The 22,225-nt window shown below is 40.6% G+C and overlaps 1 protein-coding gene across 21 annotated transcripts in view; it reads left to right on the top strand.

The window, feature by feature from the left end:
* MACF1 (microtubule actin crosslinking factor 1) overlaps window positions 1-22,225 on the top strand; it is a 339,058-nt gene that overhangs the window by 279,524 nt on the left and 37,309 nt on the right. For 20 of the 21 annotated variants that reach the window (XM_054512972.2, XM_054512971.2, XM_054512970.2 and 17 more), the window contains 14 exons: window positions 4,899-5,060; window positions 5,251-5,421; window positions 6,071-6,237; window positions 10,562-10,721; window positions 11,094-11,420; window positions 12,392-12,476; window positions 13,056-13,297; window positions 14,182-14,388; window positions 15,764-15,883; window positions 16,686-16,793; window positions 17,672-17,890; window positions 18,867-19,070; window positions 20,699-20,930; window positions 21,892-22,118. In XM_054512972.2, coding sequence (XP_054368947.2) covers window positions 4,899-5,060; window positions 5,251-5,421; window positions 6,071-6,237; window positions 10,562-10,721; window positions 11,094-11,420; window positions 12,392-12,476; window positions 13,056-13,297; window positions 14,182-14,388; window positions 15,764-15,883; window positions 16,686-16,793; window positions 17,672-17,890; window positions 18,867-19,070; window positions 20,699-20,930; window positions 21,892-22,118 — 2,631 coding nt within the window. The remainder of the gene's footprint in view (window positions 1-4,898; window positions 5,061-5,250; window positions 5,422-6,070; window positions 6,238-10,561; window positions 10,722-11,093; window positions 11,421-12,391; window positions 12,477-13,055; window positions 13,298-14,181; window positions 14,389-15,763; window positions 15,884-16,685; window positions 16,794-17,671; window positions 17,891-18,866; window positions 19,071-20,698; window positions 20,931-21,891; window positions 22,119-22,225) is intronic. The other variant, XM_054512966.2, reaches the window with a different exon arrangement.

Raw genomic sequence — 22,225 nt, 5'->3', positions numbered from 1 at the left:
ACCCTCTTTTGCAGACTTTCTCAGTCTTATTTCAATGGAAGGCAAAAAATCTTTTGTATAAAATTAGGGGTTCTATAAAATTCAAAATTTACAAGAAAGTCTTTTAAAGCAAAAATTGGAGAGCCCTACAATCTTAGCTCAGTGTTTGAATACTTAGCTGATCGGCAGAACCTTCCTAAATTTGTTTGCCTTGCCTGATTCCATTTTTATACAAGTATTCATTCATTCACTGGAAAAATATTTATTGCATACCTACTCTGTGCCAGGTATTGGGGCTCCTGCAGTGAATAGGATTGGCATAGTCCTTGCCCATGTGGAACTTACACTATATTAGTAGAGGCAGATATTAAGCAAAAAGGACACAAATACAGGAGCACCTGGCTCGCTCAGTCAGGAGAGCATGTGATTTTTTTCCCCGCCTAAGATTTCTTTATTTCAGAAGGAGAGAGAATCCAGGCACACTCCATGCTGAGTGTGGAGCCCCACACAGGGCTCGATCCCACGACCATGAGATCACGACCTGAGCCAAAACCAAGAGTCAGATGCCCAACTGGCTGTGCCACTTAGGTGCCCCAGAAGATCATGGGTTTGAGCCCCACATTGGGTGTAGAGATTACTAAAAAAAAGAAAATAAACTTAAAAAAAAAAGACACAAATATATAGTTGCAAATCACAACAAATTTTTTGAATAAAAAATAAAGGCTATAACAAATAATGGGTATTTATATAACTGTGTCAGGGAAAGGATTTTAAAACTAAAACCTGAAGGTTGATAGAAGTTACTTAAGCAGGGTGCCTGAGTGGCTCAGTTGGTTAAGCGACTGCCTTCGGCTCAGATCATGATCCTGGAGTCCCTGGATCGAGTCCCGCATCGGGCTCCCTGCTCGGCAGGGAGTCTGCTTTGCCCTCTGACCCTATCCCCTCTCGTGTGTTCTCTCTCTCTCAAATAAATAAAATCTTTAAAAAAAAAAAGTTACTTAAGCAGAGAGTCAGAGGGAAGAATACTCCAGGCAAAGGAAATGGAAGCTGGGAAGAGCTTGGGGTATTAGGACTCAAAGAAGGCCAAATGGCTAGCCCACTGTGAGCAAGATTCTGGAGGAGAGCCCTGAAGTAAATCAGGAAAGGTAGGAAGAGGCCACATAATGCGGGGACTAAGAAGTTTTCAAAAGGATCTATACTTTAAAAGCCATGAGAAGCTATTGAAAGATTTTTAAGGGCGGGAGGGGGGGGAAGGGGCGCCTGGGTGGCTCAGTCGTTAAGCGTCTGCCTTCGGCTCAGGTCATGATCCCAGGGTCCTGGGATCGAGCCCCGCATCGGGCTCCCTGCTCCATGGAGAGCCTGCTTCTCCCTCTCCCACTCCCTCTGCTTGTGTTCCCCTCTGTCTCTATGTCTGTCTCTGTCAAATAAATAAATAAAATCTTTAAAAAAGGGGGGGGAAATAAAGATTTTAAGTAGGGGAGTGAGAAGATTTCATTTACTTTTTTTTTTTTTTTTAAAGATTTTATTTATTTGACAGAGAGATAGCGAGAGCAGGAACACAAGCAGGGGGACATTTTTACATTTTACATTTTTAAAACATTACTCTCAGCCTAACGATAGAGAAAACCAGTCAACACAGACAGTAAACATTCTCAGCATTGGCTGGAGTTTATAAATCTGAGGTTTATTTTGTCTTCTAATTTATTAGTTTGTCTTAGGATGATTGGCATGAAATAGAGAACACACTGGTTTGCAAAAAAAAACAAAACAAAAAAATCACACTGACTTCAGTGTGTGAAGTGCATTATAGGGGATCAAGGACAGAGAAGAGAGAGGCCTGCTAGTTTACTGCAGTTGTCTTCGGTGGCTTGGACTAGAGAGATGTCAGTGGATTTGAAGACAGTTGTTTAGATTCAAGATATGTATTGGAGGTAGAATCAACAAGACCTGATAATGACTTTTATGTAGGGAGGGAGGGAGAAGGAAAGGGAGTTATCAAGGTTGGCTTCTAGTTTGTACAACTGAGTGGATGGGGGCAGTAGTAAATTGTTGATTTAGGGAAGAACAGATTTGGGGGAAGAGGAAAGGAGGAGATACTGTTCAGTTTTGGAATGGTTAGGGTTTTGAAGTACCCATGATTCATTTTGGGATGTACGGATACACACACACACACACATGTACACACACATACATACCATAAGCATCATGATTAATATTTAAAGCCATGGGAATAGATAGAATTGCCAAGAAGAGAACCTAGGACTGACATCCTCCCCTGATCCCCACCCCCAAAGATGAACATTTGGAGGTCTAGAAGGGAGGAGGAAGAGAGCAAAGGAGATTAAAAAAAAAAAAAATGGATCAGGGATGAAAACTGGGAGAATGTGGTATTATCAAAGATAAAAGTATTTTAAGAAGTTCTTTGGGAAATTTTCTGTTTTATGTCCCAGTTGCATCTTACACCCTTGCAGTAATTTTACTAGTGTTCTGCACTGGGAAACGTCTGCCAGCTCTGGTTGGTTAATAATATGGCACAGCCCCATTGAAAACTGAGGAGTAGGAATTTTAATGCATCCAAAAGCACTGATTTTGCAGAACAGCTTTATTTGGGAGTTGAGAGAAGGGAGCAAGTGTTTTCAAATGTACTTTCTATAACATTCTGTTCACTTGTGTTCAAAATAAATATTTAGATAGTATTTATTTAGAAGTACTATCCTAGATTTTCAAACTTCTGGAAAAAAGTTGAGACAAATACCCATTCCCTGTCAACTTAATCCATGGAGTGGAGGTTGAGAAACGAAGGAATCTCTAATGCTTCTATAGGAAATGTTCATGGACAAAGTAAATGCAAATTTTTTAAAAGAATTAATTTGCTCTGTTATATGAAAGAGATGATTAAGTTATTTAAATATTATTTTACTTTTCTGTGTCATGTATGTCACTATCCAATAGAGTTTCTTGCCGAGATGGAGAGATTCTCGGTCTATCCTGCCCAGTACAGTAGGCACGTAGCTGCATACGGCTGTTGACCACATGAAGTGTGGCTAATGTGGTTGAAGAACTGAATTTTTAGTTAAATTTAATTTAAGGAATTTAAATGTCAAGTATGAGACAAGATTTGCTTACTGGATAAAAGGGGGCTCTTCAGTGTGAACTTGACGTCTTCCCTCCTCACCTTCGGTTTTCTTTCTTTGCTTTTCCAACCCCCACACCTACCACCACCACCATTTTGTTGCACCCGAGCAACTGATAACGTTGGAGTTGGTTTTTCCCCCCTCTGTTTTGATTTTCCTGCGTTGAAAACATCTTTAGTAGAAAATGGAATCATAGCACTTGCTTTTTCCGGGAATCATGTTGTTGGGGTAACAGTCATTTTTAGCTGAACCGCCTTGTAGTGTTGCCTAACAAAATATGGTGTAATCAAATTATAGTATAAAATGAAGCCCACTGGTAATTACCTTTGTAGCCTTCCTTCTTTAGTGTTCCCCGGGGCTTTTCCTCCCTGGTGACTCACTTACCCAGCCATAGCCCATTCTTTCAAGAATCAGTTTCCTAATCCAAGTGTAATCTGTAGTCTCATATAGGCCAAAATTAATCTTAACCCAAGCTTATATTTTTCTTTTACATTTTTGTTCTCTTCCATTTTCTGTCATTCTTTGGCTTTAATTGATTCACCTGTCTCACTGAAACTGAAGGAAAATTTTATGGAAGAAAAAAGAATGGCAGTAGATCCAGATTGGGTCTATAAAATGTGTGGAATGTGGCTGATTTTATCCTCTGATAATCGAGAGAAGTATCTTCGAGACAATTATCTATTTCATTCTTTTCCTTAATACCATTAGAGTGTCAAAGTATCATTTTCTTTTGACTCTGTTTCCTTTTAGAAATGTTTAGGGGCACCTGGGTGGCTCAGTGGTTAAGCGACTGCCTTCAGCTCAGGTCATGATCCCCGGGTCCTGGGATTGAGCCCCACAATGGGCTCCCTGCTCCACGGGAAGCCTGCTTCTCCCTCTCCCACTCCCTCTGCTTGTGTTCCCTCTCTCGCAATGTCTCTCTGTCAAATAAATAAATAAATAGATAAATAGATAAAAAGACAAATAATTCCTAAGTCATAATGGAGTTTATTAACTGCAGTAGAAAGAAACATGCATTGTTTGTTACACTCCTTCACATTGTTTTAAAATTCCATTGTTCAATGATGAACATGGATATACATATTTAAGAATGTTTTATGTATATCTGCATCTCAGAGTATGTGTCTGAAGTTGGTGAGGACATTCCCCAGTATTACGGGCTCATTTCCCTTTGCAATCTCAGGAATATTGCTCCAAGATTATTAGCAGTGTGTGGTCTATGGCCCTGGACCAGAATAGAATTAAATGACCACAGGGGGATTAAACTATGGGGTTGGCGTTTTTCACAACATTAATAATGTTTTGGCTAATTGAGTTATAGTCCTAGTCAAAGAAGAGCACTGCATGTATCAGTGGTCAGCTAAAGCTGTTCCCCAAGGTATTTTTAATCTTAAATACTGGTCATTCGGTATTATCCTTCCCTTGTAGGATTGATATACATCACACTTTTATGATATCTTGAGGCTGATGCTTCTCTACTCTCTATGGCTTTTTGCATTAAAAATTAAGCAAGCAGAAACCAACCAACCAACCACGAATCATTGACTAAAAGACCTAAGTAGTGCCATAACTCTCTGTAATTACTTGTCCATAGGAGGATGTATTGAAATATGAAACCACATGTTTCCTTGATAGTTCCCTGTACAAATGGCTTGTTTTCTCTCTCTTTTTTTTCCTGCTCCTCCTTTGTTAAATCATAAATCTCCCAAGAATGATCAGTCATTGTGTGATGGAGAGGGTCTGATTGCTGCCTTTAGATTAAATCTTTGGCTTGCAATTATCTAGATGTTTCAGAAAGAGCAGGTGGATCCCCTTCAAATGAAGCTACAGCAGGTGAATGGACTCGGCCAGGGGTTGATTCAGAGTGCCGGAAAAAACTGTGACGTGCAGGGTTTGGAACATGACATGGAAGAGATCAACGCTCGATGGAACACACTGAACAAAAAGGCGAGTGGCCAGGGGGTACCTAGTGCCCTGGGGATGGAGGGCTTGGAAAAGGCACATCTCAACCTGAGGTTTCCCTGCAACCTGAAGGCAAACACAAATTTAACATTTGTAATCCAGAGTTGGGGGGGGGGGCAGTTGTCATTTAAAAAGCTCTCTTTTCTCATAACGAGCCTCTGCGTCTGTGATACAGGTCGCACAAAGGATTGCACAACTGCAGGAGGCTTTGTTGCATTGTGGGAAGTTTCAAGATGCCTTGGAGCCGTTGCTCAGCTGGTTGGCAGACACTGAGGAGCTCATAGCCAATCAGAAACCTCCATCTGCCGAGTATAAAGTGGTGAAAGCACAGATCCAAGAACAGAAGGTGAGTGAGAATGTTGGGATGATGAACTGGAACAGCCGTGGGGAGTGGCAGACAACACATGTGCTTGAGTTCAGGAGCATATTCCAGAGTTTTAAGAGAATCCTGACCTACTTTGTGTGATCATGAAAAGAAAGGTGGAAACTGATTTGCCTCATCTTACTTGAACGGACCAGCTTCTTGTGGCACATGCTGGACCGAACAGTTGCATGCGTTTGTGTGTCCTGCTTCAGTGTTTCACTCACAGCTTTGTCTTATTTTTGGTATTTTTAAGGTCAGCGATATTCTGAATAACACAGTATATCATGTATAAGGTTCTGTCTATGTTTTTTTGTTGGTTTAATTTCCATTTTAGTGCATTTTTCTCCTGGTTCAAAATAAGTTCCCTGTTAGTCACATAATGACCGTCACTCCTCCATTTAAAAACCGAAGTAAGTGTATGAGAAGCTTATGTGGTGGTAGCAACAACTATGCCGCATCTCATGTTTTTGCCTCAGGATGGGAAAAAAGCCACCGTTATTTGATTCAGTTTAGGGTTTGGTAGGGTGGGGCTTGGGGATCTTTTGTTTGTTTGTATTTTCTTCCTTATTTCAGATTTTAAAGTGACCTTGTGTTACCACTTTTCATTCTCCTTAAACATTCTGGGCCCTAGTTACTCCAGCGGCTCCTTGATGATCGAAAGGCCACAGTAGATATGCTTCAAGCAGAAGGAGGCAGAATAGCCCAGTCAGCCGAGCTGGCTGATCGAGAGAAAATCACTGGACAGTTGGAGGGTCTTGAAAGTAGATGGACTGGACTACTCAGCAAGGCAGCAGCCAGGTAAGGCCAAAGGGGTTTTGAGGAATGGGTCAGAGAACGTTTGTTTTGTCCGGTTTTTGACTTACTATCCTTGAGGTGCTCTATAAGGTCCTGGATGAGTCCTAGAGTGTTCTGGAAGGGATATAATGAAGGGGAATAGGTTTTTGGAGATGATCCTCATAATCACAGTCACTCTCGGGAAGTAAGCCTCAGCTACTCCGTGAATTTCTGAGAACTGGAAGGCTCATCGCTCTGTGTTGTTCTGCTGAGATATAATCATGGTTCCAAACCGACAGACACTGACACCTGCAATCCAGCCAAGTTATTTTCTGAGTTTTTGAGACAGATTTTTTTTCCCCTTCATATTTATAAATAATACTTTTGATACTTGGAATTGAAATTTATCATATTTCTTTTCTGATAGCTTATCCCAGTATTAGATGTTTTTGCATCTAGGAGCTAGTCTGATTCTGTTAAATATATGGACATTCAAGAGATGCATGAACAGTCTTCAGTAAGTGGCCAGAAGACAGGCAGCATACTTTTCCCCTCTGAGGAAGTGCTTTCTCCTTCCATAGCTATATACCCCAACATTACTTAAGCTTATTAGTATGTCGCCTGAATGTCTTTTAGCTTATATTGTCCCTGGTTTTAAAAATAAACGCTAGCTAGTTAGAAATCCATATGAGAGTAGTGTAGGTGATCATTTAGGATTCTTTCAGTTTTCTAGGTAGCCAGTGGCAGTTGTCAGCTAGCTAGCTCTTCGGTCTCATTTCCGCTGGCCCACGGTGTGCTTATTTCTTTAAAAAAAAATTTTTTTTTTAAGATTTTATTTATTTATTTGACAGAGAGAGACATAGTGAGAGAGAGAGCACAAGCAGGGGGAGTGGGAGAGGGAGAAGCAGGCTTCCCGCTGAGCAGGGAGCCTGATGCGGGACTTGATCCCAGGACTCGATCCCAGGACTCTGGGATCATGACCTGAGCCGAAGGCAGACGCTTAACGACTGAGCCACCCAGGTGCCCCACGGTGTGCTTATTTCTTATCTGAGTTGCAAAATACTGTCGATCATATTAGTGGGAGAAACAAAAAGGAAAGAACTCAACCTAATTTTTTTAATTACGCTATTTTTATTTCCAGATTGCACTGCTTTTATCTTCTCTTTGTCCATTTCCATTAATAGTACCATTCACCTTCCAGTTACCAAGCTTCAAACCTTAACCCCATTTTTACCCTTTCTCCCCCACTCCTTTGTGTCCCACATCTATTAGGGTGCTAAATTCTGTCAATTTTACTTCTATAGTGTCTTCCCTATTCATCCATTTCTCTAATTCCCAGTCACCTACCTCAGTTCCTGACTTGAGCTAGTCCACTTGAGGTAGCTCACCTGAGGTAGTTCCCTAACTAACTCATCACTAGTGAATCATCACTCGGCTTCCCCTTTACCTTGCTCAGAAATTTAATGACTTCTTGTTGCCTATGAGATAAAATCTAAACTCTTTAACCCAACACTGGAAGCCCTCAGCTGTTTGACCCTAATCTACATTTCTTAGTCTCTGCTCTCCTCACTACTTATATTATAGGTGAAGTACACCATATTCTTCAGCATCTTGTCACTTCCTAATTCTGCGTCTTTACTGATGGTGTTGCATCTTCCATGAAATACCTGTGTTTATCTTCTCCTTTTCTATGAAGCTTTTCTTTGTTCCTCAAGCATAGAATGCCTTCATCTTCCTCTTAACTGCTGTAATTCTTTATTTGTATCTTGTATCATTATTTTATGTACTTAATCTCCTACGCCCATAAGCTCATTGAAGTCCTGATTTATTTCTAAAGTATCTTTCTATGACTCTTTCCTTCTATCCTACCCACTTGCATCCTCCTAACCTAACACAGTTTCTGGGTCAATATTTTAAAGAGAAATACCAAGAGCAACTGCATTTGTTAGAGATATCCTAAAGACTTTTATTTAGATTCTTTAATATTGGATTTTTGATACCTTTAAATTATGTTAGCTCTTTGCTACCCCAAATCCTATTACATTGAGTTCTTTAAACTTTCAGATTCCAAACTCCAGAGATGAGTCAGAAAAATATAAAAATCAAGGATAATTTTTTTCATGATATACTAGTTTATTAAATAACCATTAAAATTATGTGCTTTAGTTATATTAATTGAAGATGTATTTTGGAGGCTGGCATAAACAAACTATTCTGTACTTCACATTGACATTTAAAAACAGCATTTAGAGGGGCACTTGGCTGGTTCAGTCAGTAGAGCATATGGCCCTTGATCTTGGGGTTGTGAGTTTGAGCCCCACATTGAGGGTAAAGTTTACTTAAAAAATAAAGATAACAGCTTCATATTCTTCAACATTTAAAAATAATAATCGTAAAAATAGGGGCACCTGTGTGGCTCAATCCGCTGAATATCCGACTCTTGGTTTCAGCTCAGGTCATGATCTCAGGGTTGTGGGATCAAGCCCCACATCGGGCTCTGCACCCAGCAGGGAGTCTGCTTGGGATTCTCTCTCTCTCCCTCCCCCTCTGCTCATTTGTGCACACACACTGTCTCTCTCTCTCAAATAAAATCTTAAAAAAAAAAAAACCAGGGGCGCCTGGTGGCTCAATCATTAAGCGGCTGCCTTCGGCTCAGGTCATGATTCCAGGTCCTGGGATCGAGCCCCGCACTGGGCTCCCTGCTCGGCGGGAGGCCTGCTTCTCCCTCTCCCACTCCCACTGCTTGTATTCCCTCTCTTGCTGTGTCTCTCTCTGTCAAATGGATAAATAAAATCTTAAAAAACAAAAAACAAGCATTTTATTTAAAAAATTTTAAATTAAAAAAATTAAAACAGTATTTAGAAGTACATTTTTGTTTATATTTAAACATAATTAGATTTCCAGATGATTAAAATGGTAAGTCTTTATATTTAAATCATTTCTTATTAAAATAAATTTGGGGGTGCCTGGGTGGCTCAGAGCTGTGGAAGGTTCTCTGGTCTCAGGACTTGCTGGTCCAGAGAAATTTCCACCAGAGCAGAGGCCCAAGAGTCACGGACACCAAGCCCAGAGAACAGATTTTCCTGAGAGTGTGTAAACTTCGGGAATTTGACTGGAGAACTGGAATTTGGGAACAGTATTCTGAAAGCCTGCAAAATCTTATTAAATAAATTTGGGGGTGCCTGGGTGGCTCAGTCGGTTAAGTGTCTGACTCTTGATTTCAGCTCTGGTCATGATTTCAGGGTCCTGGGATCGAGCCCCACATCAGGCTCTGTGCTTAGCATAGATTCTGCTTGTCCCTCTACCTCCACTCCCCTCACCAGACCCCAGTGCGTGCGCTCGCTCGCTCTCTCTCGCTCTCTCTCAAATAAATAAAATAAATTTGTCCAGGGTACACAGCATAGGACCTGGCACAGGTCCTGTTCAGTAAAGGTTTGTTGGACTAAAGTACATCATATACTTCCAGGCCTTTTCAAATGGTATAGCATTTAGTCTGTTCTTAATGATTCAAAGACATAATTATGGCCATTTATTATTAATCTGTATGCTAATCCAGTTCTGTAGTTGTTTTTCTTTGACTTTCCTGTCAGGCTTCCTCTCCCCTTTGTAATTTGTTTTTTTTTTTTTTAATCTACAGGATACTTGAAATCTAAGCTTATTTAGTGTGGATGTTATATTAAGTAAGATTTAAGATTCCAAGTGAGCTGTGAAGTCTGTAGTTCTTTTGACTGCCATGTGTGTTGGCAAATTCAGCTACTTGGAGGTCATTTTTTTTGCCTTAGATCTGGATTCAAAGTTGTGTTCTGGTGCTTGAAATCACTGGAACTAGGGAGATGGTGGAGGAGTTCTAGTCAGTAGTCTGCCTTTGCCCCTCACATGCTCGCTTCTCTTAACTCACAGGTGAAGGTAGCAGTGACAGGAAGAGAGAAATGAAAACATGATTTTTTTTGACTCCTTTAAACTTTATTTTGGTCTCATGTTTAGATGATGCACGTGCTATGTCCCGTAGGAGAAAGAGCATTAGAAGGTCTGATTCGAATCCCCATTGCACTGCTACCGCTCACTGGGTGAATTGGACAGATCTTTCTTTAAGCCTTCAGGGTCAGCTTTCTCTTTTGTAATGGTGGGATAATTATTCTGCCAACCTTTACACAGTTGGTGACAGAATCAAAATAAGGCAATGCTTATGGAAAGCCTTTAAAACCACAAAGTGCTATGTATATGTGTTCTGTTTACTATTGATACTTAAAATGTACCTGGTAAAGATTGGTCTTTCACTGAATATAGTACTCGTATCAATCTTAATGTGAATTTTCGCCTGAGCAGTTTGTTCTGTATATTTGTGTAGGCAAAAACAGCTGGAAGATATCCTGGTTCTGGCCAAACAATTCCATGAGACAGCTGAGCCTATTTCTGACTTCTTATCTGTCACAGAGAAAAAGCTTGCCAATTCAGAACCTGTTGGCACTCAGACTGCCAAAATACAGCAGCAGATCATCCGGCACAAGGTAGGGAGAGGCTGTGGCGAATGAAAACACAGCACTACAGTCAGAAAGCCTAGGAATTACCTGCCTGTAGCGTTCTAAAAGATATGTTTGGCTGATGGGGGAGGGTGGGGAGGGATTTTTTTAAGTTTAATTTGAGATATAGTCAAATTATCTATGGGAATAGTCCCATCCTTGAACTAAAAATAGCAATAGACTAATAGGCTACCATCAGGAAAAAACAGCTTTTGTTCTCACTTTTTATATTATTTTTGCCTTTCAGTAGGTGAACTTTTTATATTATTTAATTTATTATATCATTTGTTATTCATTGTTTCGTGTTTACTTTTCATTTATTCTGTTTCTGTTATTCATTTTTTCCATCTGGATTTCCAGGCTCTGGAGGAAGAAATAGAAAGCCATGCAACAGATGTGCACCAGGCAGTCAAAATTGGGCAGTCCCTCTCCTCCCTGACATGCTCTGCAGAGCAGGGCGTGCTGTCAGAAAAGCTAGACTCCTTGCAGGCCCGGTACAGTGAGATTCAAGACCGGGGCTGTCGGAAAGCAGCCCTGCTTGAACAAGCACTGTGTAACGCTAGACTGTTCGGGGAGGATGAGGTGGAGGTGCTCAACTGGCTGGCTGAGGTTGAGGACAAGCTCAGTTCAGTGTTCGTAAAGGATTACAGACAGGATGTCCTGCAGAAACAGCATGCTGACCATCTGGTATTCACGTTTTCCATTTTTATTGGTCATGTTATGAAGTTATTTTGTAATTTTGATTCATGTTTCTCTTCATTTCTTTTCTCCCTTGAATTCCAAACATTTCAACTTAATTTTATACATAAGCACGTAGTTATAGACTTGTTGCTAAGGACTAATCTGTTCTTAGATGAGTCCATGGAAATACCTGTACTTAAACTGAATCAGTAACTCTAGAAGGCGATCTAGAGTACAATCAGGGCCGTCTCATCTCCAACTCATGTTTTACATCATTAGGTCAGGTATCACTCACTTTCCATCTGAGCAGTTTTATCAAAGAGAATGTAATTTAACAAAACCAGAATACCTAAATATTGCCCAGGGTTTGACCATGTAGCTATAACTTCTGAAATATTTCTAGAATTCATATGCTCAAATTCCAGGAATTGTCATCTTAAAAGAAAGAAAAAATTGTTCTTCTCATGTGATTTTAATGAAATTTCTCTGGGGATATTAAAAATAGGCAAAGTAGTTGTTTTGTAGTAGTTGTTTTAAATAACCTAAGATTCTTCTGCTTCACTGACTTCAAATATTGAGATTGTTTAAGCAGGATCCTGATTGAAGTCAGCCTGTTCTTGCTGACTTTCTTCTCTTTAACTTTCTGAGTCTTGGTTTTGGACATAGTAGACCTTTTTGCTGAATTCTGCTTCCTCCTTTCTTAGGCTCAGGTTTGGTACCAGTAGATTGGTAAAACTGATTTAATCCTACATCTCTTCTTATCCAGTACAGGGGAAAACTTTCCTATAAATATCAGATTTAATTATTTCTGAGTACTTAGTGGTGTCACCAAAGAGCTAATGAAGGAATCAAATATCTGATGTGTAAACTAACCTGGTATTTGTCTCTTTACTTTAAACTTGCCCTCTTAAAGGTCTCACCTTTCTTTCCCTTTGTTGTGCCATAGTTTTAAGATTAATGCTATTCTTTCATTTCAGACTTTAAATGAAGAAATCATTAATAGAAAGAAGAATGTAGATCAAGCTATTAAAAATGGTCAGGCTCTTCTAAAACAAACCACAGGTACTTTAAAGTGCATCTTTTAGCACCTCTGCAGTCACACAATCCCATCTCCCAGGAAATAAGCACCCTGTACTAGCCACTTCTCTTTGTATATAGGAGAAGCTTGGTATTCACTGATTGTATTACCATGTGCTCCTGGAGACTGGCAGCCTGGGGTCCTATTTCCTGCTAAATCTCGTGAAAACTAGTGCTCGCTTCGGCAGCACATATACTAAATCTTTTGAAAACTAAAAGACCTTGTTGTCTCAGATTTGGTTGTAGATGATGGCTCCCCCTGCCCTCCAGTATGTCCAAGGCCAGCAATCATGGAATAATGCTGGGAACATTTAGAAACACCTGCAGTTGAATTCAGATCTTAATATTATTATCTCAGAAGCAGCTTCTTTTATCAATTAGAAGGTTTTTTTCCCCCACTTCCCTTAGTGTGGGATGGTAGGTGAAATTGCTACCACAGGGAGAGAGCGTCTGTAAAATTCAAGCTCTAAAGAAGAAAGGGGGATTAAAGAGACTTCCTCATCCCCAGAAGGAGACTCCCTCATTTCCTCTTAAATACCAATAATTGTGCGCCGTCCCCCACAGGTGAAGAGGTATTGCTTATCCAAGAGAAACTGGATGGAATCAAGACTCGCTATGCAGACATCACGGTCACTAGCTCCAAGGCCCTCAGAACTTTAGAGCAAGCCCGGCAGCTGGCCACCAAGTTCCAGTCTACTTACGAGGAACTGACCGGATGGCTGAGGGAGGTGGAAGAGGAGCTGGCAGCTAGTGGAGGGCAGTCTCCCACAGGGGAGCACATACCCCAGTTTCAGCAGAGACAGAAGGTGAGCTGTCATTTCACACAGTAAAGGGAATACAATTTTTCCTCTTAAAATCCTTAAGTTCAGATTTTTAAGTTTCATCACCAACTGTCTCAACCTTAAATCTAAACCAAAAAGTTCTGCCTCATCTGTTTCTTGTTTGCTCATGGACAGTAAGATTTGACATAAAGGCAGACTTATGTAAGACCACGTGATGGGGCGCCTGGGTGGCTCAGTTGGTTAATGGTTCAGGTCATGGTCCCGGGGTCCTGGGATCAAGCCCTGCATCAGGCTCCCTGCTCCACGGGAAGCCTGCTTCTCCCTCTCCCACTCCCCCTGCTTGTGTTGCCTCTCTCGCTGTGTCTCTCTCTATCAAATAAATAAATAAAATCTTTAAAAAAAAAAGACCACTTGCTATGGTCTGAAGGGGGTGGGGGGGAGACTGAATTACAGATCCCTGGAAAGTTTGCTTCACATGGTAACTTTTAAAATTTACTTATGTAACTCATTCTCTAGAGAGTGCTTCATGATTATATTTGATTTTCCTGCAGGATCTAGTGCAGTTCTAGATGTGCAGAAATACTTTGTAGGTACTTATTGAGTTAAATCCCTGTGGTTAAAAAATTATTTTATCATTTCTATTGAGGTAAGGAGAAAAAAAGAGGTACTCTGTTTTACCCAGAGACAGTCTGGCCCAAGAAGTGTTGCAGACAGTTCTAAGCAGCAGCTAAGCCTAAAGTCAGGCTGTGGAATGATTGAAAAATCTGAGACAAGGAAAAAAATAAGCGGAGGAAGGAGGTCAGAGCCCTGCTGGGATGTGTGGTAGAGATAGCACTTTCCACCCAGCACAGCTGCTAATGTGCTTAATTTAGCAAGGAATGGCCTGAAAATTTTTTTTCCCTCCTTAGGAATTAAAGAAGGAGGTCATGGAGCACAGGCTAGTGTTGGACACAGTGAATGAAGTGAGCCGTGCTCTCTTAGAACTGGTGCCCTGGAGAGCCAGAGAAGGGCTGGATAAACTTGTATCTGATGCCAATGAACAGTACAAGTTGGTCAGTGACACTGTGGGACAAAGGGTGGATGAAATTGATGCTGCTATTCAGAGATCACAACAGGTAATGTGTTTATAAACATTAGAAACACCTCTGCATTAATATTTTGGGCAGCAGGGATGTATGTATAAGGTACAAAACTATGACCCACCTAAATACAGGCTCAGGAATAGGAATAAGGAGACTAAGCAAAATCTGATGCAACAAATTATTTCAGTGATGGGATGTGATTGGGTAAAGGTATGTGAGGATGGATCTCAGTTTGACCGAAAATATTTGACTGTTTTTGAGAAGAAAGGAATTTGACGTAGAGTCTGTGTGAGTGTTCTTCTCAGCTACTGCCCCATTAAGAGGCAGATTCTGATAGAAGTAGAAAAAATCTAGGACCAGAAGGTCCAAATGCATCCCAATCTTAGTTTGACATAATCAACTGTTTTAGCATTAGCTGGGGGAAGAGGGGAAGGAACCAAGAACTATAATTACTATCAAATATGCTAACCAAAATAGCAGAGCCATCCAAAATAGAACCTTCCCAGTAAACACAGGTGTCATATTTCCCTCAATCTTTTTTCCTTCCTGCTTTCTGGAAAAAGTTATTTGCTTTCCTTTGTAGCTGGATATGCACCTATTAATGTGTCATGGTGCAAAGTAAATACAATATGACTAATTGGGTTCATAATGATGAACAAAATCTTTGTGAACCACGTAGAAGTTTGCTCTGACTTCAGGTACAACCCCAACGTGTCTTTATTGATATCCCTAACTTGGCCAGGTATTTCAATATGAAATTTATCATGCTTGGGAGGAGCTTATTTTCCTCTTTAAAAAGATATTAGTGTAGGTTGGCAAAGTTGAAGAAGAGGAAAAATTGGGGGACCCACATTAAATAGCAGTCACATAGAAGATGTTCTTAGTTTTTCTTTGTTTCTGCATGACCCTTTAAAAGTTGGGTGTTTTGGGTTCTTACGCTTCTTTAGCTGAGCAAGTACTTCCTAGTTAACTCGACTCAACTGTTGCTGTCATGTTTAAGTATATATTTAAACATGCAACTGAAGCTACTCTTCAGTGTATGGGTAGGAAAAAGAACTGACAGAAAGAGAAGACAGTCTCATAAAAGCATTGTGATTAGAAGTATATTTTTAAGAGTGTCAATTTCCATTGTTGTTTCTAGCTGTAGGACCACTAACTGGGTTTTATAGCTTCTTTCTAAAGAATTTGAAATAGGATCAGCTCATATTTGTTGAACTATAATCCTTTCCAAATTGTCTGCATCTTGATTTATGATTTTATGAAATTGTCCCCAGTTTTGGCTTTACATCGTAGATATAAACCATGTTAGTGAAAATCCAGGCCTTTCTGTGTTGAAGAAATTATAATTCTAAGGAGGTGGACCTTTGTTACATGTAATTTGTTCATTTTCCTTTAATATGTCTATTAGTATGAGCAAGCTGCTGATGCAGAACTAGCTTGGGTTGCTGAAACAAAACGAAAACTGATGGCCCTAGGTCCAATTCGCCTGGAACAAGACCAGACCACAGCTCAGCTACAGGTACAGAAGGTAAGTGTAACACAGACATGTCCACTATGCCCTGAGCGAGTAGAATCTTCACCAGCTTAGAGTGATGAGAGAGTTTGACTATCCCTTTTTTTTTTTTTTAAGATTTTATTTATTTATTTGAGACAGAGAGAATGAGAGAGAGAGAGCACATGAGAGGGGGGAGGGTCAGAGGCAGAACTCCCCGCCAAGCAGGGAGCCCGATGCGGGACTCGATCCCGGGACTCCAGGATCATGACCTGAGCCGAAGGCAGTCATTTAACCAACTGAGCCACCCAGGCGCCCGAGTTTGACTATCCCAAGTGGAATAATGCAATTTCATGATGATGGATAGAGTTTAAAAATACTTGTTAAGATGGGGAAGGGATTCTTTGCTTTGTGAACAGGGAGCAGGAGGCCCATTAATTCAGGAAAGAAGAGTTAGCAGTTTTTTGGATGATTTTTAGGAGAGATGATACTTCTGTAAGCTACTAAAAGACAAGTACTGAAGATAGATGGAGAGGCAGAGAGTCAACCTTCATAGAACGGTTCTGATGTGGCTCCATCAGATAGATGGAGAGGCAGAGAGTCAGCCTTCATAGAACGGTTCTGATGCGGCTCCATCAGGTAGATGGAGAGTCAGCCTTCATAGAGCGGTTCTGACGTGGCTCCATCAGATAGATGGAGAGGCAGAGTCAGCCTTCATAGAACGGTTCTGATGTGGCTCCATCAGAGCCGGGAGTTTTTCGTAGATCGTGTCTAACATTTTGGTAACACAGACTGGGGTCCTTCTACTTCATGACCTAACTCTAGTTCACTTTCAAAGGCTTTCTCCATTGACATCATTCGACACAAAGATTCGATGGATGAACTCTTCAGTCATCGTGGTGAAATCTTTGGCACATGTGGGGAGGAGCAAAAAGCTGTATTACAGGTGAATTGCATTTATTTATTCACCATGTTGTTCTTGTCTTGACCACGATGAGTCAGTACAATTGTGAAATGATAAAGGTTTCTTCCTCTCCATTACTGGTAATGGTATTAAAGTGCAGCTTGATGTTCTGGGGGGGGTTCACACCCCTAACCGTGTGTGCACAAATGTCCAAATAGTCCTGTATGATGGGAAATACATTGCAAATTCATGTTCTTTATAATAGAGGAATTGCTTCTTCAGTCTGTAAGGATCTTTGAGTTACCTTTCACAGTGTCTGTGATCGATTTTTCAGAACCATATGCAGATACTCTTTCTTCAAGTCCTTCTAAATGATCAGACCAGTTTTGTTTAGGAGAGACCAGTTTTGTTTGTTTTCGTAAAGGCTGCAGTTAACCACTATTTCCTCAGAAATACTCAAATCAAGCTACTCACTTTAAACGTATGAAGCAAGGTGTCGGGTTTATGGAGACATTTTTGTCAGAGGAAAAGAGACAAGTGGAACTTGATGGGCAGAGAAGTCTGTCACAGGCCCTGAGATATTCTTTGTTGAACTGACCCGCTGTAATAATGCTGTGTCTGAAGTTGTGTGTCTTCACTAGAGGTTAATGCTGTGTTGTGCTTGCTCTGTTTGACTGTCTTTGAAACTACTTTCATGTGTTAAAAAGTCTAGAAACAATATGTATATATATGATAGGAAAAAATAGAAAATTCAGATAAGTATATGGAAAATATAAATCACTTGTAATTTTGCTCAATTAATCCATTTCTGAGCATTAAAAACTAAAGAAATTCTTTGGTTTTTAATGTATATACACCTACATTTTTCCTTAAAAGAAGGGTTCGTAAGAGTAATAAATGTTATACTTTGTTGTTCATAGGAAAAGACAGAGTCTCTAATACAGCAGTATGAAGCCATTAGTCTGCTCAATTCAGAGCGTTACACCCGCCTCGAGCGGGCCCAGGTCTTGGTGAACCAGTTTTGGGAAACTTACGAGGAGCTCAGCCCCTGGATTGAGGAAACCCGGGCACTAATAACACAGTTACCTCCTCCGGCCATTGATCATGAGCAGCTCAGGCAGCAGCAGGAGGAGATGAGGGTAAGGAGCATGTGGGTTTTTATTTCAATGCAGAACTGAACATGGGCTCCACGATTTATTTGAAAACAACATATTTATTAGTGCCTACCGGGTGTAAGTTCTGCATTATGAAGTTAAGTCTTAAGCAGTTAGAATATCTTTGCACAATACAAACACATACCTGAATTCTTTCCCTTGTCCTTAATGTGAATGCATTAAAGAAAAGCATGGAGATGTCAGAGCCCTAGGCATTGCAGAAGTAAAGAACTAAGTAAACATCAAGGGAATTTTTCATCTTTCCAGCACAGTGGGATGTTGTGAGATGGGTGTGGCTGGGTGGCTTTTTCGATTTGGTTCGGCCCTAGATGGAGTGGGAACCATGAAGAAAGGGCAGAGAGCATTTGTGGCATGTAGTTTAGGGGAAAAGGGGAATCTATAGACACTTAATGCTGTTACCATTAAAGATAGTTTTTAATGTTTCTTTTATTTGTGGTTAATGGCTTGTGCTTAATTCCTTTCTCTGTGTTCCTATATGTAGAAGGATATAAACTGGAAGGAACCAGTAATAAAGTCAAGGAGTGGTTGGATTATTAGAAATGTTGCCATTTGTGCCTTGTCTTGCTTACTGTCTCTCAGTTTGGGGAGGGAGACAGGTATTTAACCATGTAAATTATAATATAGTACACAGAAGTATTTATATGTACAGAAGAGGGGGATTAGACTTGTATTGGCAGGGAAGGTTGGGGGAGTAAGAGAGGATGTGTCTGGGAAGGCTTCCCGAGTGATGGAACATCTAATAGCTTTTGAAAATTAGGAGGATTAGGTAGTGTTAGAACCTAAGACTTAGATGTTTGTTTTTTCTTTCATAAATGGTGAGATGCTGGGACTTGCTGGGTTTTAGCAATTCAGTTTGTTCCTCTCAAAGTTGATACGAGATCTGATCAATATTTAAGCAAATAAACTGGTATAAAAACACTCACTTTATTTTTTTACATAGCAACTCAGGGAATCCATTGCCGAACACAAACCCCATATTGATAAGCTGCTAAAGATAGGTCCACAGCTAAAGGAGTTAAACCCCGAGGAGGGGGAAATGGTGGAGGAAAAATACCAGAAAGCAGAAAACCTATATGCCCAGATAAAAGAGGAGGTGCGCCAGCGGGCACTGGCCCTCGACGAGGCTGTTTCCCAGTCAGCTCAGGTATGTATGTGTCTTAACTCGTGATCCCTTCAACACTGCCCTGGAGTCTAAACAGGTCTCTGTGTCAGGTGTGCCCCTGTGGTCTCGAATGTCTAGACCAGCGTGCTGATGATACATCATCAGTAGACCAGGAACCTTTGCCTGTCTACATTTTCGTTCCAAGGAACATTGGTATACTGACGCTGTAGTGGGGGTAAAACTCATCTCGGCTGGTATATATTTTCTGTTGACAGTTTCCTTGAAAACTTTATATCGTGATGAGTCTTTAGCAGGGATGATTTTGGATAAATTCATCTTGAAGCAACAAATGTGTCAAGACAAGTCCGATTCCTACTTGGCTTGTTACATTTGAAATTTAGGGAACGGCACATTAGTTTTCTTACTCAAGAGGCCACCAGCAGTGGACTTTAAAGCATGTAACTACATACTTTTCAACTAATATATTACTGTTAGTGGTATTTTTGTCATGTCTGGGTATTTTATTCCTATGTTTAGTCTCAATATTCTTGGTTAATATTTGTACTTACTCAAGTTTTTCCCCCCACCTTCCGTCCCATCTCTCACTCACATTGTGGAATGTGTTACTTTGTGTTGTTGCTGCCTGCTCCTGTCTTCCCCACATCGTCACATTTCATTGTTGTGTTGACCGCGCCCACCATTACAGATTGCAGAGGTAAGGTGCCCACCCCCACTGGGATTAGGGGGTTCTTATGAAGCTTGAGAATTGAGAGAATTTACCTATAAGGGAATTTCCTTAACTGTAGTGGAATAAGTTTTGTTAGTGTGGTTTATTATGCCAGTCTCACTAGGGGTGAAACCTAGAAGTGAGGGAGTGGTGGGGAGTGATTTTGTTGAGGAAGTCCCACTGTGTCTTCCCTGTAAGACACTTAGAGTTGACAAGCCTTATTCTAATGAATCCAGAGTTGGTTCTGGAGAGCTTTTTAAGGGGGCGAGCTTATCTGCATGGCTCCCTTTTCCCCTTTCTCTGCTTCAGATTGTAAATGAAAATTTTATGATTATAGTCATGTTATTCAAATACCAGAAAAGTGGGAAGGTAAATTGTTCTTTTAGAATAAAGATAGATTTGACCTTCCTTGATTACCTTCCATCATTCTGACATTTTCCCTTCTCACTATTACATATAGTGGGTTATTAAATTGCATGCCATGTTACTTTTAATCTCCAAATCATGTGGCATATTGAGTTCCCCATTCATGTACACAGTTGGTGGAGGGCCTCTAACTTGTTGGTCTAATCTGTTGCATGCAACTGTCATCTGAGATGTTGACACACTGACTCTCACCAGTTTCATGGTCTTGTCCCTTTCTTGTCACACTAGTTGGAATAGGAGTATTGTGACAGCACTAAATGAGTTGATTTCTGGCATATCTTTTGTTTGTTTGTTTTGAAAATAAACATTTACTTTCTTTTTTTGATGGGCCAGCACTGGTATGCTATACCCAAAACAGTTTCTTAGGCCAGCCTAATACTTGACAGCCATCGGGCTAGGCTGAATGCAAGTTATCCTAAATAGTAGTAGATTTATACCCTGGCCTTATTCCCTAACATTTCCCCCAGAAGTATGATGAAGTATTACTGTGAAGGCTAATGGTCCAACATTTGTTTAGTTCCATGATAAAATTGAGCCCATGTTGGAGACTCTGGAGAATCTCTCCTCTCGCCTGCGTATGCCACCACTGATCCCTGCTGAAGTAGACAAGATCAGAGAGTGCATCAGCGACAATAAGAGCGCCACTGTGGAGCTGGAAAAGCTGCAGCCTTCCTTTGAGGCCCTGAAGCGCCGTGGAGAAGAGCTCATTGGGCGATCTCAGGGAGCTGACAAGGATCTGGCTGCAAAAGGTGCTTGATGAATCTAAATTTTTTTTTTTTTTTTTTTAGTAGCCTCCACGCCCAGCGTGGGGCTTGAACTCAAGACCCTGAGATCAAGACCTAAGCTGAGGTCAAGAGTCAGATGCTTAACCTAGTGAGCCACCCAGGTGCCCCTGAATCTAATTAATTTTTAAAGAAAATCAGTAGAATAAATTCTAGGCTGTAGTTACTGTAGCATCCTACCAGATACATTTCATTGAATGTGAAGGCAGTCCCCAAGTAATGAGTATTCCACAAAGTCATTTGGAAGTCATTTAGAATTCAGAGCACATCTCCCCCATTGAAACAAGATTACAATTGGTAGTTAGATTCCCAGGCCAGGAAACAAATGCTCCTTTAACCCCTAATATGAGTAAGCTGCAGTATCCATAGTAGGTGGAACATAACTACCTTTTACAACACTTGATATGGGAAACAAAGCAAGTTTCAACACACAACAGTGGAAACAGAGTTCTCATCTCAGCCCCTTTATAAGTTAGGTCTTTTGTTTTTGTTTTTTTAAAGATTTTATTTATTTATTTCAGAGATAGATAGTGTGTGAGGAGAGGGAGAGAGAATCCCAAGCGAACTCCCCACTGAACACAGAGTCAGGTGCAGGGCTTGAGATCATGACCTGAGCCGAAATCAAGAGATGCTCAACCGACTGAGCCATCTAGGTTCCCCTCGGTCTTTTGTATCTTAGCAGCACCTTTATATTAGATGATAACTCATTTCTACATTACCTCTGTGGTAATGTGTAATCTCTTTCTGTGGGAGACCAACATAAGTGGAAAATACGAATGTCAAAATAATAAATAAAGCAAAGGTAGAAAACTGTCCTTCGCTTTAAATTTTTAGAGCTTTTTAAAGGGTAAGAACTAGGTGAAATTTCTGATGAAGTAGATCCAAGTACTTAGAAAGTCTCATTCATATCTGTTCTTTATTCCCTCAGAAATCCAGGACAAGTTGGATCAAATGGTATTCTTTTGGGAGGACATCAAAGCTCGGGCTGAAGAGCGAGAAATTAAGTTCCTTGATGTCCTTGAACTTGCAGAGAAGTTCTGGTATGATATGGCAGCTCTCCTGACCACTATCCGAGATACCCAGGACATTGTCCATGATTTGGAAAGCCCAGGCATTGACCCGTCTATAATCAAACAGCAGGTGGAAGCTGCTGAGGTGAGACAGAAACAAAACCCCATCTCTTATGTGTTTGTCCTCTAGAAAATCATTTGATCTAAGCGCTAACTGCTTACCTGGTCCTACTGCCTTAAAAGGTGGTAGTG

The sequence above is a fragment of the Mirounga angustirostris genome, unplaced genomic scaffold, assembly GCF_029215605.1.
Source record: "Mirounga angustirostris isolate CCGP_5_RB_7025 unplaced genomic scaffold, mMirAng1.0.hap1 SCAF_4, whole genome shotgun sequence".
NCBI lineage: Eukaryota > Metazoa > Chordata > Mammalia > Carnivora > Phocidae > Mirounga > Mirounga angustirostris.
Note: the sequence above shows the minus strand (reverse complement) of the source record. Positions and strands in the feature narration are given on the sequence as shown.